This window comes from Musa acuminata, chromosome BXJ2-2 (genome assembly GCF_036884655.1).
Source record: "Musa acuminata AAA Group cultivar baxijiao chromosome BXJ2-2, Cavendish_Baxijiao_AAA, whole genome shotgun sequence".
Taxonomy (NCBI): Eukaryota; Viridiplantae; Streptophyta; class Magnoliopsida; order Zingiberales; family Musaceae; genus Musa; species Musa acuminata.
Window position 1 is genome coordinate 29,159,025 of NC_088339.1, and position 14,586 is coordinate 29,173,610.

Consider the following 14,586-nt stretch of genomic DNA (forward strand, 5'->3'; position numbering starts at 1 on the left):
AAATGTAGTCTTTGTTGCCGGATCGTAGTTGGGCTTCGATGGGCGAGACAGGCTTCTGCAGAGGCTTCGTGGAGCCCAACATAATCCCTTCTTCTTCCCCTTATATTTTCATTATAATGGATTTGTGGTGAAAATAAATTTTTAATTAGATATTAAAAAATAGAATTTTTAATAAAGATAACTAATATCTTCGATATATATATATATATATTAAAGTTTTATAATAATAATAATAATAATAATAACTACTTCATTAAACTATTGCCGGCTATGACGACGACTAAGAATATACCAAAGTCCTTAATTCCAAGATAATTATATAAATGATACAAAACAAAAATATAATAAGGCTCTGGCCAAGTCAACTACTGGCTTCCGGTAGAAGAATCACATGAGGCCGGTTTCCATGCCCCTTTGCTTGAAGAGAACACAATTAGATAACCAAACATCACAGATCACTGATACAGCTTAAACACAAGTTGTAATAGATCAAGTAGGCCCATTTTTAATCATAATAACTAAGTAATTGTTGGTATTTAATTGTTGTGAGGAGACAAAAGTAGGGATCTACCAACAGTGAAGACAAAGAGTGGATGTTACCATCTACCTTACATTTTGTTTCTGTATGCATGCATGCATGCATGCACACTGAAAGATCTCATCACATGAGGACTCTACAGGACTTCAAAGCCCGAGAATGGAATTTATATACATACACTCGCATCCATTCATATAAATCTCAACAAAAATACGTACAAGAAACACCACTTTGCATAGGCTCCTTCCTCTTCCTTGGCCCACCAGCAGAAGGCGTCGTCCCCGGCGGCGCAGAGACTTCCATAGCTTACAGTATTGGAGAGTTTTCAATGTAATAGGTAAGCCATTAACATCTCAGTGACTTTCACTTCTTGGCTGTTTTCTCTAATTTATTGTAGTTCACATCAATCGTAGTATTTGTTGAATTCATCCGGTAGCATCTCTTTGTCTAAATTAGTTGCTTGACAAGCAATACGCTCGTCTTCTTCGACGTCCACTCTCTGAGAGACTCCAGGCTGTTCTCTATTTTTCTGCTTGAAATTTATATACACGCATTATTTGATGCATACATAGGAACAGATACTTCTGCATGTGCATCAGCTTTGGTTTGAAGGGTACTATACCTCCTCTGATACAAGTATAATGTTGTGATAGCGTGGAACAATGAACTCATAAGATGAGAGCTGGGGAATATGTGTGTCCAGCTTTGCCCTTGAGGAACAGTATGCAGAATTGGGAGGACCACATAGGAAGGGATATATAAACTATGGTTCAAAGTCGTGTAGCATGCCAACACTGAGCTATATAAAGCAGATAGAGGCAACTTCCAGTTCCATAGCAGGCTTTTCGAGAGAAGAAGATAGAGATGAGGCGATCCGAGAGCTTTAGCCATCTGAAACCATGGAAGCTCAGCCAGGCTGCCCTCTTCGGATGCCTTCTGATCATGACAGTGATCCTTGTTTGTCTCATCAAATCTGGTTCTAACACCATCGTTACATGTAAGTCCATGTACTATGTATCAGATGCTGCTTCTTCTTCTTCTTCTTCTTCTTCTTCTTCTTCTTCATATATGCTGCTGTTTAATTACACCACCCAGTTTCAATTCGCAGTGAATTTGCAGCTATCCAGCTATTCGAATATGGCTTTGCCCATGGAGGAGGAACTGAAGACTGGAGGACAAGGTCAGCCATCATTTTTCTCTTCATGATCTCTGAACTTGGATCTGATGTTAATCTAAGAGGACATATATAAATATATAAATAACTAAATAAATAAATATATCTATATATGTTGATCCAAATTATAGCTTTTGATTCTTCTTGGGAGTACATAAGGAGATATGGATGCGGTTAGCATTTCCAGTGGTCGGAACAGTTCTAAAAAATCTAAGTTGCACCTCGATGGAAATCCATTTGATTTTTTATATGCATCGTCGAGCAGTCTAGTTGAAAGCGAAAAAGCTGGTAGAAGCATCTTGCGCATGTTTCATGGTTCTGAGTGCAGAGAATAAAAGACATCACCTTGGTGATCCATTAGGATGAACTCTTCATTGTACGTAGAACAGAGAGAGAGAGAGAGAGAGAGAGAGAGAGAGAGAGAGAGAGAGAGAGAGAGAGAGCAATATTTGAGGTTATACATTCCACGATCTTAAAGCTAGTTGAGCCCTCGCTGTGTTTTGAATGCGATAGTTAAGTTGTCACCATTAGATTTGGTGGTACGTCATTTGGTGCATGGTCGAAATGTAAAGATGAGAAATGGTCCATCTGCCAGCCATTCAACTCCTTGGGATGGCGTCTTAACTTCACTTAGATCCCACAAAAAATATGTATATAACAGCAGACATGCCTTCTACAAGTTTGCTAGCTAGAGATTCCTCTTCTGCTGACTATCTTTGTCATTGCTACAAACCCTAGCTATATATCTGCCCTACAAATGCCTCGGTGTGTGATTGGTTCAGGTTTTTCTTTGAAGCACAATGAAGAGGATTTGAATATCTTCCTGTTATCAAGTCAACGTCTTTCTTGAGCTTTTGGCGATAACCTAAGAATTATTACATTACTAAGATATATTATAGTCACTATCACGTGACATTCTGAGCTATTATAACCATGACAAATTTCTTATTCATTGATGTATATGTCGAAGCGACAGTATCACAAGGCAATGCTATATATATACATATATGAATATAACACACACCACACACAAACAAGAGATAAGAAGGTGGTCTCTTTCATGAAGGAATCAAGAGATTGCTACAACCCAGCTGTACTGTACATGTTCCTTTCAGAAAAGGAAACAAAAGCCGTCTAATAATACATATCACTTTACACGCCAACTCTTGCATTAGCAAGCAAGCGTTCTAAATATGTATGAACTGTAGGAAACTCTTCTTCTTAGCTGTGTTATCTAAAGATGCACGCAAAGATAACCCATGTACTCACTAGTCTCGTCAGCTTAGCGTTCTAATTAATAGTCTACACATGCTTTGCTTGGGATTAAAGGTGCAACTCGCGGGGTGTTCGACAGAATTCCTCTCATCTAGTTTGCAGTAAGGCCATGCCAATCCGTGACCTATCCTTTACGCACTAATGGCACATGGATTTCGAAGCATGATGACTCCATGCTACCTTTATTAGTTGATTAAGAGATGAAGGTTTGAACAATTGGAACTGCTCGCAGAAGTTGACCTGTTTGGTGGCTTTTGAATTGGAAACATGCCTAATGATTGAAGATGAAGATAAAGTTTGGCTGGAGTTGCGACTCGGATCAGGTCATCTTAATTTCCATCTGCTGGAGTTGCACAACAAGCAGGTGCAGATTTGGGGCAGAGAGTTAGAGTAGGAAAGGGATTGGGATTATTCTGGAAATCTGCCAGTTCTATTTGTACATGTATTAATAGAGGCTGTTGTTAGTTATCTATGGAGTTTACTCTAAGATGCACTTGATACAGGTGGATTACCAAGTACACCTCCTTCATTTGAGGAAGCACAGCTAAGCAATGAGTCACTTCAAGGAGGTGAGTGCTATTTGTCTTCATCGAGTGAAGGTGAATCTCCAGCTTAGAGTAATTAGACTTGAACGGCAGGTAAAGAAGCAGCAATACTTCCACATGCACTGAAGGAAAAGCAAGATGAGAAAGAAGCACATGCAGGTAAAGCAACAATTCATTACACCGAAATAGGTCATCGACCAATCGGCAAGTTGGTTGATTCTGTCTATGGTGCATTAGATGCAGATGCAGCAACAAGCTTAACCTCGACAACAATGGAAGATAAGGAGTTGGATGAACCGGCTACAGGTGGTGGGTGCAAACATTTCACTTCGTCTTCAGGAGTTAAAACATATCTACGGTGGTACAGAATAAGCCTGTAAAGTTATTTCTGCAGGCAATCAAACAGTGGCACTGCAACTTCAGCATGAAGACAAGCATGGTGGTGGTGACTCAAATAAAGGTTAGTGTAATCCCTTTGCTGTAAATTGAGCATAATTTATACACATCTGTATCATGTTATGTCAGTAAAACCTATACTAACGTCTACACAGATTGGACAGTGATAAAATTGCCTCCTGTTCCGAAGGAAAAGCAGAGAGAAGAAGAGACAACAGCTGGTTTGTGCTCTGTGATGGCTGGCAATATTAAGAGAATCACCAATATAAAATCGTCTGTTGTGTGATGCTGCTAATATTAATTTAAACTATCAATCATGACTCTTGAGTGTTTCTTGTTGGTAAATCTTCTGATCAAGGAGTGGCATCACGGTTTCCTCTGTTCTAATGCAGAGAGATTGATCAAGGAGAGCAGAGTGGTGTGTGATTTCACGGCACCAAGATCAGATATCTGCTCGATGGATGGCGATGTTAGAGTTCTTGGCAGATCATCCATCATCATGTTGGCTTCGCCACCTACGGATCGATCTCCGACAGAGAACACGACATGGAAGATCAGACCGTATCCGAGGAAGTGGGAATCGACCATGGAACTTATCAAGGAGCTCACCGTGACAGTAGCAGCTGAGCCTGAGAAGGCCCCTCGCTGCATGATAAACCACGGCGTCCCCGCCGTGTTCTTCTCCACTGGTGGGTTCGTCGGCAACTACTTCCACGACTTCACCGATGTGATCATCCCCCTCTTCATGATGGCTCGCCGATTCAACGGAGAGGTTCAGCTCGTCGTCACCGACTTCAACTACCAGTTCATGGCTAAGTATCAGCAGATCCTGAGGCACCTCTCCCACTACCCGGCCATCAACTTGGACGCAGACGATCGAGTTCATTGCTTCCCCCATGCACACGTGGGTCTACACAGCCACAGAGCGCTGGGCATCGATGCCTCGAAATCTCCAAACGGGATCTCCATGAGCGACTTCAGAGACTTCCTGAGGAAGTCCTTCTCGCTCAAGAGAAAGTACAGCGAGGGGATCGACCTGCAGTCGAGGAGGAAACCAAGGTTGCTGCTAATTCTTCGGAGAGGATCGCGGTCCTTCGTCAACGAAAGGCAGGTGATGAGGATGGTGAAAGGGCTCGGGTTCAAGCTGATCACGGCCGGGCCTGAGGAGACGAAGAACATCTCCCGCTTCGCGCAGATGGTGAACTCGGTGGATGTGTTGATGGGGATCCACGGGGCTGGGCTCACGAACATGGTCTTCCTTCCTTCGAATGCGACACTGGTTCAGATCATTCCTTGCTGTGATCTGGCGAAAGGGTGCAGATACATCTTCGCGGAGCCAGCTCCGGACATGGGAATAAGATACGTGGAGTACGAGATAAGAGTGGAGGAGAGCTCCCTGATCGAGAAGTACCCCAGGGATGATGTTTTGTTCAGGGACCCCCTTTCGATTCAGAAGCAACTAGGATTCAATGCATTCTGGAACATATTTCTGAACCAGCAAAAGGTAAAGCTCGATGTGCGTAGGTTTAGAAGTATCTTATCAGGAGTACTTCGGTCTATCAAACACTAGATTTAGAGAGATTGCATGAGAATCCTGCCTTTACCTGTGTTTCTTGTAGTAATTCATTGACTCCATTGGAAAAATGTACTCACTCAGAATAAGCAAGTCCATGAATGAAGATTGCAGCAAAATGATTCTTGTTTACATTTTCAGTAATCAGCAGCTGAGCTGCTTCCAGTGAACCATCTTATAATGGAAGTGCATAACAATTTGCTGAGCTCTGAAGGATCTGACTAAATCGCTTGTATATCTTTGGGCAGGGATTGCAGCGACCAGGAAGAAAGCGAAGTTTGTGGAGGTCTTCGTTGGAGATGCAGGTGAGGCCTCGATCCATCAGGATGGAGATGATGGACATGGAAATGAAGATTCTCGATGGCTTTCTTCTCTTCTTCGTCGTCGTTTGGTTTTGGAATGTAGCGGGGAGGAGGTTTCGGTTCATTTGCTCGCGTGTGCTGTGATCTGCTGACCTGAGTTGGAATGTTGCATGAACTTTTGCAGGGGTTAATCTTTGATTGGCAGCTTTTATTCTTTTCCTATTTAATTCTCTTTTTATCAAAAAGATCTTTTTTTTTTTCTCTGCAAATCTGTAGATAATAAAATCATTCAATTTTTTTTCTGAACCGAAACAATGTAAATCAATAAACTAATAGAATGAAGCCATTTCGAGGGCCATTCCAATAGCATTCCACTTGATTTCTCAAAGCCACCTGCATATTATGAACCATGAAATTTCTGGCTACAGGGAAAAGACCAGTATGATGTAAATCCTTAACAATGAGGGGTTGTTTAGGCAACATCATTTCAAGAATCCAACCGTCGATGTTAAACAGGAAACAACTTCAGGAAACTTTTATAACAAACAAATGAAGAACATCAAGGTGAAATGCACATTTTGATACAGAGTTGAACCTTTGGATTTTTTTCCATCATATCTGGCACAAATTCCATCTTTCATATGAATGTGAAGTATCATGTTCAGCTGCTGAATTCTTCCAGTGCTGAAATGTTCCGAACTTTTCCTCGCAACCTTTATAGAGGCAGAGAACGGTTTTATGTTGCGCATTCTGAAGTAACATTCCTCAAGAAGCTTCAATTATCATTGGCACTTCTTTTCTTTACAGGTATATTGGTGTCATATATTGCTTTCATTATGACACTTTCGACTGTGAAGTTTCACATAATTGGTCACCAACTCTACAATTTGTTTGGTGCCGGTAGGCTCGGACGATATGTGGCTGAGACTGCATGTGAACGGAAGGACTTCATTTACATATTCTCTGCTTGAGATGAAGAGGCAGATAATATTCGCCGAGTTGCCTGCAATGTTATTTAGCAAATTTGAGCTCTTTCTTGATTAAAAGAAAAATGAAAGAAAATTGCATGATTAGGTTCCAAAGCATATCGGTAGCCACAAAGGCGAACAAGTACCTGTCGGCGACGGGAGTGATGAAACGTTGTTAATGTTCCAGCAATAAAAAAGATGGGTACAAGTATTCCAGCAGTCCTCAACACCAGCAGCTTTGTTTTAGATATGCAACATTTAAAAGTTATTCAGAGCTTCAGAAGCTAGCAATTACAGAAATACATTTGGAAGTAGAGCTTTACTGAGAATAGAGTAAATGAGTACTGCTCAGCTCCACTGATTATGAGAGGAAGAGTATGGCGAAGAACCAAAAGAATCATGAACTGGATAAAAGGAAGTATCGCTAATTAGATCAAAGTGCGTCTACAAAGCAAAAACATCGTCTTACAAATGAGAAAGGAACTCACGATTATGGTGACTGACCGACAACAAATTGCGCTTCTTAACCTTGAAACTAATTGGTCATAATAATTTGACTCGATGACACCAGATGGAACCACTGTTAGAATCTGGGGATCATGAAGGTCCTGACTGGATATATCCCAGCTTCCCCTGAGAGTGTGTCTAAAGTAAAGGATCTTTGAAAGAATGGCCTGATTTATTGCCTAGATAAGTTACACAACAAATGCGACCACACATAATGAAGATACCTGAAGTTCATCGGAGCTCTCCCATAATGAAACAACTTTGGCAGAGAGGTATATCCTGGCTTGAATTGCTGAATATAAATAGAGAAAGTTTAATATATGACAGTACAATCTGCTCCATAAAAGACTACATGGTTTCCACGCTACATCTACATCCACATGCATGTGTAGGTGAACAACGAGCCTATGTTGGCCCACGCTACATCCACTGAGCTGTTCTCTTAACTTCAGTGTGCATGTTACTCAACTAATCAACATGGAAGAAGTAGCATGTTGAGATTAAAAGATAACTTTAGAAATTTGACAACAAACCTGGAGGCATATCTCACACATTGTGTTTCCTTTCTCATTGCACCACCGCTGAATGCATACCCGATGAGCATACTGCAAGCAAAAAGAAGATATAATTCAATTATCCTATTATAAGATTTGATGATTTTTTGCTGGAGTAAATTACAACCTTGAAATGGCATCAGAAGCAGTGTTGTGGTGCTGAAAATGCAAACTAGGCTCCATTAAAAGTGATACTTTCCAAAGTTCACCTGAAGATACTGATCAAGTTGACTAATAATAAGTGTATCCTAATAAAAATGAATTGCTAGTGTCTTTGCTCAATGTAGCTCTATGTGTAGTACTCCTAGTTAAACTTGACAGTTAATTCAGTGATCATTTTGAGGGAACTCACGTAGCACATTTACATATTTGAAACCCAAATCTACATCAGAATTTGAAATGTACATTTACATATTCCATAAACTGGAATATGTTTATGGATGTCCATGGACGGGTAAATGATGCTGCTATTTTCAACACTAATTGTGCATCCTCTTCACTGCATCACACTATTTACTCGGCCGGATAAGATTACTCACAAGTTGGATGTCATTTTATTTCGGAAAGGAAAAGTGCATGTGAAGGAGGGAGAGAGCGCAAAGTTTCACAGATTGTGTTGTGAAAAGCAAGGTACAAAGCATCAGCCCTGTGATGATCTACCAGGAAGACGGATCTAAAAGATGTATCATGACAAGGAGACTCTACGGACTGGGTGCAATGAGAAGAGCATCTATTTGATTAGGAATTAGTCTTGAAGAATGATCTTTAAGGCAAATTAGGAATTTGCAGTTCACCTTCAAGCTGCCACAGCATGAGCAAGGGATCTCCATGTTGGAATCATGGTCATCCTCTTGGCAGATTCTGCACTCCACCAGCTTCCCTGAGGGTGTCCGGTGCCCAACAGACGTGTTCGGGGTAGAATTACTGCCAAGGTCACCCGATGAGGCAGAATCGGTAGCTATTTGGGCTTGTTTCCCGTTTCCAATTGCAGCCTCAAGCGTCGACTCGGTGAGCAAATGGTCCACAAGCAGAGCAAGATGGTCGCCCATTGTTCTGGAATCTAAAATGTGATGAGGATGAAGAAATACAATAACCATAGCTTCGCATATCGAAAGAAAGTTACCAAGGTTAAAAGGGACCTGTTTGAGGAAAGCGATCTGCTCTACCGTGAAGAATTAAGCTGCAAGAACGACAAAATGCCATTATCGAAGCAGATAAAGTACGCCGAGCTTAATCAAAACCTGATAACAGCACTAAAAGCGTGTGATTTCATTAGCAAAATACGAAACCATAAGATCTACGCACAGGCAAACCATAAGCATGAGAAAGATGCCGCCTTTATCAACATAGACGGCAGGAATTAAACCAAGCTTTCATAGCAATCACAAAAGCAAACACAGATAGGCCACTACAAAGAAGAAACCATATGGAAAGAATGGAGAAAGCAAGAACCTTGGCGAAATAGGAGCAAGCCGGAATGGCTAACGGCGAAAGGTGGCAGCTTTCCTGCGGCTTCCGAAGGCACTCGCTCTTCCCTCCCTCGAGAGAGAGAAATAGGCCAAGGAAAACCCGAGTAGGAGAAGGGAAGGAGGAGAAGGCTTAGAAGGTGGGATTTGGATGAAGAAAGAGAAACCTGAGAAGAGGAGGCAACAGAGGAAGAGGCAGGGGGGGTATTTGTGCTGGAAGCAAGAGATGGAGTGGGGTGAAGGTGTTCGTAAAGTACCCCAACCCGCAATTTCTAATTCAAAAAGTTCCCTTTCATGTCATGCATGCTTTGGGTATGCCAAAGATTCCAAACACTGTTGTAATTATCTACAACAGTGCAAAATTCTACGATGGATTTGACACTTCAAATAAAGATTCAGTTAGTAAAAGTCATTCCTTGGTCGCATGATGTTTTTTAGGCTATCTAATTAGTCAAAATTAACCAAAGGTTTGTTAAGCAAAATGGTGTGTTAGGACAGGGGAGATCACCAAAGTCACAAACTGCGCCATTGCATGCATTATCGGTGGAAAGTTGGATGCGGTTGGGTTGCCTACTCTCATCGTGGACTTGTGTGATGAAGAGTTCATTCTGCTGCGTTGTTGAGCTTCCTCTTGTCTGATGAGTTTGGCTGACATGCATCATTAAATTCGATTGGCTTAGCTCCAAGCTTCCATAGTTTGAGGACCACACTAAGCTTAGCTGCTCCATTCGAAAATATCTTCTGCATCTCATTACTCATTAACGCGTGCACACCTCTTTTATTTCCTACTTCTTGGAGCAAATCATTCACCATACTGATAAACTTAGATGCATCCCATTGTTGGGTTAGTACTCATTAAGTATTAGTTTTCTTAGTATAACAACAATAAACAAGCAAAAGATATGTAGACGGCGCAGCACGTCTCCCTTTGGACTTTGAACGTTCCACCACCAATAAAAAGCAGCTTTCTTCTGCCCTGTTATCATGCAGCGTGCGCCACTGCAAGACACAGTCGTCTTCTTGTGCTTACGATCTTGGAATCTTGAAAGTACAGGAATTCCAATATCCATGTTTTACGACAAGAAAGATGGTATACGCAGGCGTGCACCACACCGTCACAAACTACAAGCACACGGCAAGGGAACGCAATGAGATACGCAACATGGGCGTGACATATCCATTCCTCGTTTATCCTCTTACCCGGATCTGTTGCTTCAAAGGCGGAAGATTGCCACCTTTGATCACAAGCAATGGCAGCCTCCTCTTCCTCGCTCGCTTCCTTGGCTTTGTCTTCGCTAAATTCTTCCCTTGAAAGACCCCACCTCCATGAGAAGAGGAGATCATCAATCGTGGTCGTTTCTGGTTGTAGTAAGGATACCGACAACGTGGGCGAGAACATGATCGTGCTGCGGAAGAGGATATACGTGCTGAAGATGGCGGAGGAGAAGTACGAGGAGCCGTCGGGGTGGATGGAGTGGGAGAGGCGGTGGGGATGTTGCTGCTGAGCTGCAGGCCTTGCATGTGGTTGGCATGCATGGCGATGGTGGCGTTGAGCTTGCCCACGGTGGCGCTGCTGGTGGTGCTCTGTGCTTGAACAGACGACGGGATGGGATGTGCTGGTCACATAGCAGTTGAACATTCTAGAAGATTGATGGATCATCTAGAACTCTCTAGAACTACATCCGGGCTTTGGATCGATCAAGTCCATGCAAATCATACGGCTCTCGTCGATATAAAGCCCACCCGTCGCTGCTATATATAAGAGCCCTGAAGGTGCGCCACCAGAAATTTGATCGCCACCTCCCCTCCTGCCTCCTTCACCCATCACAGAGCTCCCGCCGACCGTTCTATCGGTATTATTCCGATGGGACAAATTTCCGTTCTCCGCGACACGCTCGCGGGCCACACGGACATGGTGACGGCGATCGCCGTCTCCGCTTATTACTCCCCCATCGTCGTCTCCTCCTGCCGTGACAAGTCCGTCCTCATCTGAAAAATCAAGGACGACGGCACCGTCGTCCCCCACCGCCGACTCACGGGACATTCACATTTCGTCGAGGACGTGGTCCTCAACAGCGATGGCCAGTTGGCCTTCTCAGCCTCTTGGGACGGCGACGTCCGCTTCCGGGATGTCGCCACCGGTTCCATCACCTCGCGCTTCGTGGGTCACACAAAGGATGTCCTCTCGGTCACCATCTCCCCACGACAACCGCCAGATCGTCTCGAGGGGGCGCGACCGCACCATCAAGGTCTGGAATTCGCTCGGCGAGTGCAAGTGCACGATTGAGGGTGACGACGCCCACACCGAGTGGGTCAGCTGCGTCCGTTTCAGCCCGAACTTCCACAAACTGGTCCTCGTGTCCGGCTCCTGGGATCGGACGGTCAAGGTGCGGAACTTCACCAACCGCAAGCTCATGTACACGCTGGTGGGCCACACCGGCTACGTCAACGCCGTGGCTGTCACCCCCGACGGCACAATGTGCGCGAGCGGCGGCAAGGACACCCTCGTCCTACTATGGGAGCTAGCCATCGAGGCGAAGGTCCACGAGTTCAACGCCGGGTCCATCATCCACGCGATTTGCTTCAGCCCCCGCTGGTACTGGCTGTGCGTCGCGTCGGAGAACGACATCCGTATCTGGGACCTCGCCGAGAAGACTCTGCTCCAGGTTCTCAAGCCGGAGACGGCCGTCGGCAGGAAAAAGGTCCTCGACTGGTACTTGGTATGTTTGCCCTTCTCCAAATTTAGCGATCAGCTGTTCGTTTACATGCATGAAGCATTTGGTTCCTCCGATAAGCGATGCCTATAAAGACTTTTGTGCTGATTTATGCATGGAATTAACCGATTCTTGATCTTGCTGATGATATACAATAATGTACCAGCCTCTGTCTTCGTCATTCATTTAATGCGTTTGTGAATTGTGCTTTCAGCAAGTGTTACCGAATTCCAAACCAAAAGGTAGATCAAGAAAATATAAATTAGATTGCAGAATTGACCATCTGAACATTAAAAATCCAGTGATGGTAATTCATCTTGATCTACATACAAGTGTTCACTGTTACTGCATCTAATGGCTTTCTTTTTGTTGGCGCGATGCTGGCAGAGACCCTTCTGCACCAGCTTAACCTGGAGCGCTAATGGCCTCACGCTGTATTCTGGATACAAGGATGGCACAATCAGACTTTGGGGATTTTCTCCTGCTTAGATGGTGGCACTTTGGCTGCGCAAGGTAGAACTTTGATATCTTCGATTCGTTTAGCTGATCGATCGGCAGATCTCGTTATGGACACGATATATGATTTGCAAACTGGTATACGATTTCTCCGAAGCGATTACCACGGTTTCCTCTCTATCTTGGATGCGATGAAGCTGATTCCATCTGCATCCGCAACATTCCCCTCTTCAAACAGCGCAGCACTTCACGGCGTTGTCAATTGGGAGAAGTGAGTGACTGCTGCTTGAATTCTCGTCATGTCAGTAAGTGTGCAAGATGTAATTGCCCGCTGACAACCATCTCTGGGCGCGAATCCTTCCCCGATTCGGGCTGTCCATTGGTAAAGAAAGAAGATTGTAATTTGCGGATCAACGAAAAACAAAAACCCTGTTTTGGCCTCAGATATTGCCATCCGAAATCAAAGAAAACAGACAAAAAACCCCTCAGATGTCTCTTCATCTCCACACAAAGCACAGCATTTAGGAGCTGCATTCAGGAATTGGAACGATAGAAGATTCATTCATCACAGGAGCGATTTCGTACCACCATCCACATATCCTAAATTCTACCTCGATGACTCAATATCGACAAAGCTCGAACAGAAACATTGAATCCGGTTAGGGTTCGTAACTCAACTTTATCCCAATAATAGCAAAAGCCAATATTACCATCGCATAAAATAGGTAGTAGAAGCGAGAATGCGTTTTACTCAGCCGCCGCGCCGCTTCTCCTCGTAGAGCGAAACAATGGAGACGGTAGGAAGGGAGAGGCGGCGATAGGGTTTTTATGCAACTCTCGCCGACAACTCGGCCCTAAAGTAGAGATGGGCTCGAACGCAGCCCAAGAATTAGCCCAAGACCACTTAGGAATAACAAAATCACATTACGTTTTCACATGGCGAAGAGCTTAAAGATAACCTAATCTTGTAGTAGTCTTGAAAGGTATCGGAGGCGAAGTGGCGACAAGGAGGAGGACCGACTTGCTCCCTTTTAGTCATCATGTGACAGTGAGTAGATACCTTCCGCGAAGAACCTTCCTACCTTTCAAACAGTGCCATGAACCTTAGATAGGGCTTTCCCTCCCCCCCCTTGAAACTTGGGACGACGCTCTGCTCTGCGCTTTCAGCTAATTGCTGTAGGTATATATGAACATATGGTGGTGCTCTATGCTTGTGATCATGTGACGAGTCCGAGTACGGTCAAGCACCGATATCATAAATGCAAGAAAGCGAATGTAATGTCGTGTCCGAGTTGCGTCCTTCACAGTAAAAAGTAATTAAAGAGAAGAACCAAGTGTCACTTGTTGTGAAGAGGATCGGGGCAAGTTGGCACTCGTCGCTTGCTTTCATGGACGCTGGAAGTCGTTTCCGGCGGCGTCGGTCTTCTCCCTATCATAGTCATCTTCTCCCGTGCTCCTTCGGCGCCGATCCTCGGACCAAGTATTGGAGTCGCGACTGCTGGGCAGCCACAGGCGAAGCAGACGAAGATGGCGTATAGTACTGTCACCAAGCAGAAGAAGCCAAGCCTTCTCCTCTTCTCCCTTCTCTTGTCTCTCGTTGGAGGCATCGATCATAAGGCAGCGAGCTTCTATTGAAAGCTCGAGAGAGCGAGAGAGAGGGAGAAAGAGAGAGGGAGAGTTATTGAAGTCACAGAAAGAATGGGCTGGACATTTAGCAGTGTGTTTGGTGGTATCAACCACATGCAGAACGGTGTTTGTTGCCTTCTCCTTTCTTTTCTCTTCTCCATTGATTCGAAATGCATGGCTCTGATAACAAAGGGCCCATAACACAGCTTTACATGTGGAGTCACATGTCTCATCTTGTCTCAAATTCGACACAGGCATATCAAGATCCGAGAACATAATTGGATTTGAAGAACAACTAATGATTGTGTCTTATTGTAATCAAGCGTAGGTGTTGTTCTCATGACGAAGGACACAGATTTGGTTTTACCTCGGCAATTATTTGAGGGTGCAGAAGGAAGCCACGAGCTGGGCAGCCTTCGCCTCTCCGGGCGACTGGCAATGCTTATCGAGATAGTCATTCTAAACTGAGCTCTAAAGACCATCTGTCCTTCT

At 44.0% G+C, this 14,586-nt stretch overlaps 2 protein-coding genes, 1 long non-coding RNA gene and 1 pseudogene across 18 annotated transcripts; 2 read left to right on the forward strand and 2 right to left on the reverse strand.

Moving 5' to 3' along the window:
• The first annotated feature begins 1,260 nt into the window (after positions 1–1,260).
• On the forward strand, positions 1,261–6,025 carry LOC103975544 (beta-1,2-xylosyltransferase XYXT1). 7 transcript variants are annotated; one of them, XM_018822259.2, is made up of 9 exons: positions 1,261–1,535; positions 1,647–1,718; positions 3,491–3,556; positions 3,626–3,691; positions 3,776–3,838; positions 3,927–3,992; positions 4,084–4,149; positions 4,321–5,432; positions 5,750–6,025. In XM_018822259.2, the coding sequence occupies exons 1-9, from the start codon at positions 1,403–1,405 to the stop codon at positions 5,945–5,947; spliced, it is 1,842 nt and encodes a 613-aa protein (XP_018677804.2). In that variant the 5' UTR covers positions 1,261–1,402; the 3' UTR covers positions 5,948–6,025. The 7 variants fall into 7 exon arrangements, with proteins under 7 accessions (XP_018677804.2, XP_018677805.2, XP_018677802.2 ...); XM_018822260.2 differs by having other exon boundaries at positions 1,262–1,535; positions 3,770–3,838; positions 4,093–4,149; XM_018822257.2 differs by having other exon boundaries at positions 1,262–1,535; positions 3,776–3,841.
• A 286-nt stretch (positions 6,026–6,311) lies between these two features.
• Positions 6,312–9,633, reverse strand: LOC135583535 (uncharacterized). Of its 10 annotated transcripts, none has more exons than XR_010484596.1 (9): positions 9,285–9,633; positions 8,972–9,073; positions 8,627–8,892; positions 7,812–7,883; positions 7,503–7,570; positions 7,260–7,416; positions 7,117–7,175; positions 6,918–7,007; positions 6,312–6,806 (listed from the first exon to the last, which is right to left on the reverse strand). XR_010484596.1 is itself a non-coding variant. In XM_065096474.1 (9 exons), the coding sequence occupies exons 3-9, from the start codon at positions 8,879–8,881 to the stop codon at positions 6,756–6,758; spliced, it is 774 nt and encodes a 257-aa protein (XP_064952546.1). In that variant the 5' UTR covers positions 8,882–8,885; positions 8,972–9,012; positions 9,285–9,633; the 3' UTR covers positions 6,312–6,755. The 10 variants fall into 10 exon arrangements, 7 of the variants coding, with proteins under 7 accessions (XP_064952546.1, XP_064952548.1, XP_064952545.1 ...); XM_065096474.1 differs by having other exon boundaries at positions 7,095–7,175; positions 8,627–8,885; positions 8,972–9,012; XM_065096476.1 differs by having other exon boundaries at positions 7,095–7,175; positions 8,972–9,012.
• A 1,182-nt stretch (positions 9,634–10,815) lies between these two features.
• LOC103975537 (small ribosomal subunit protein RACK1y-like) lies at positions 10,816–12,535 on the forward strand (annotated as a pseudogene).
• LOC135605889 (uncharacterized) lies at positions 12,256–14,188 on the reverse strand. The gene is made up of 2 exons (XR_010484599.1): positions 13,179–14,188; positions 12,256–12,840 (listed from the first exon to the last, which is right to left on the reverse strand). It is a non-coding gene; the product is annotated as an uncharacterized LOC135605889 (long non-coding RNA).
• Between the last annotated feature and the right edge of the window lie 398 nt (positions 14,189–14,586).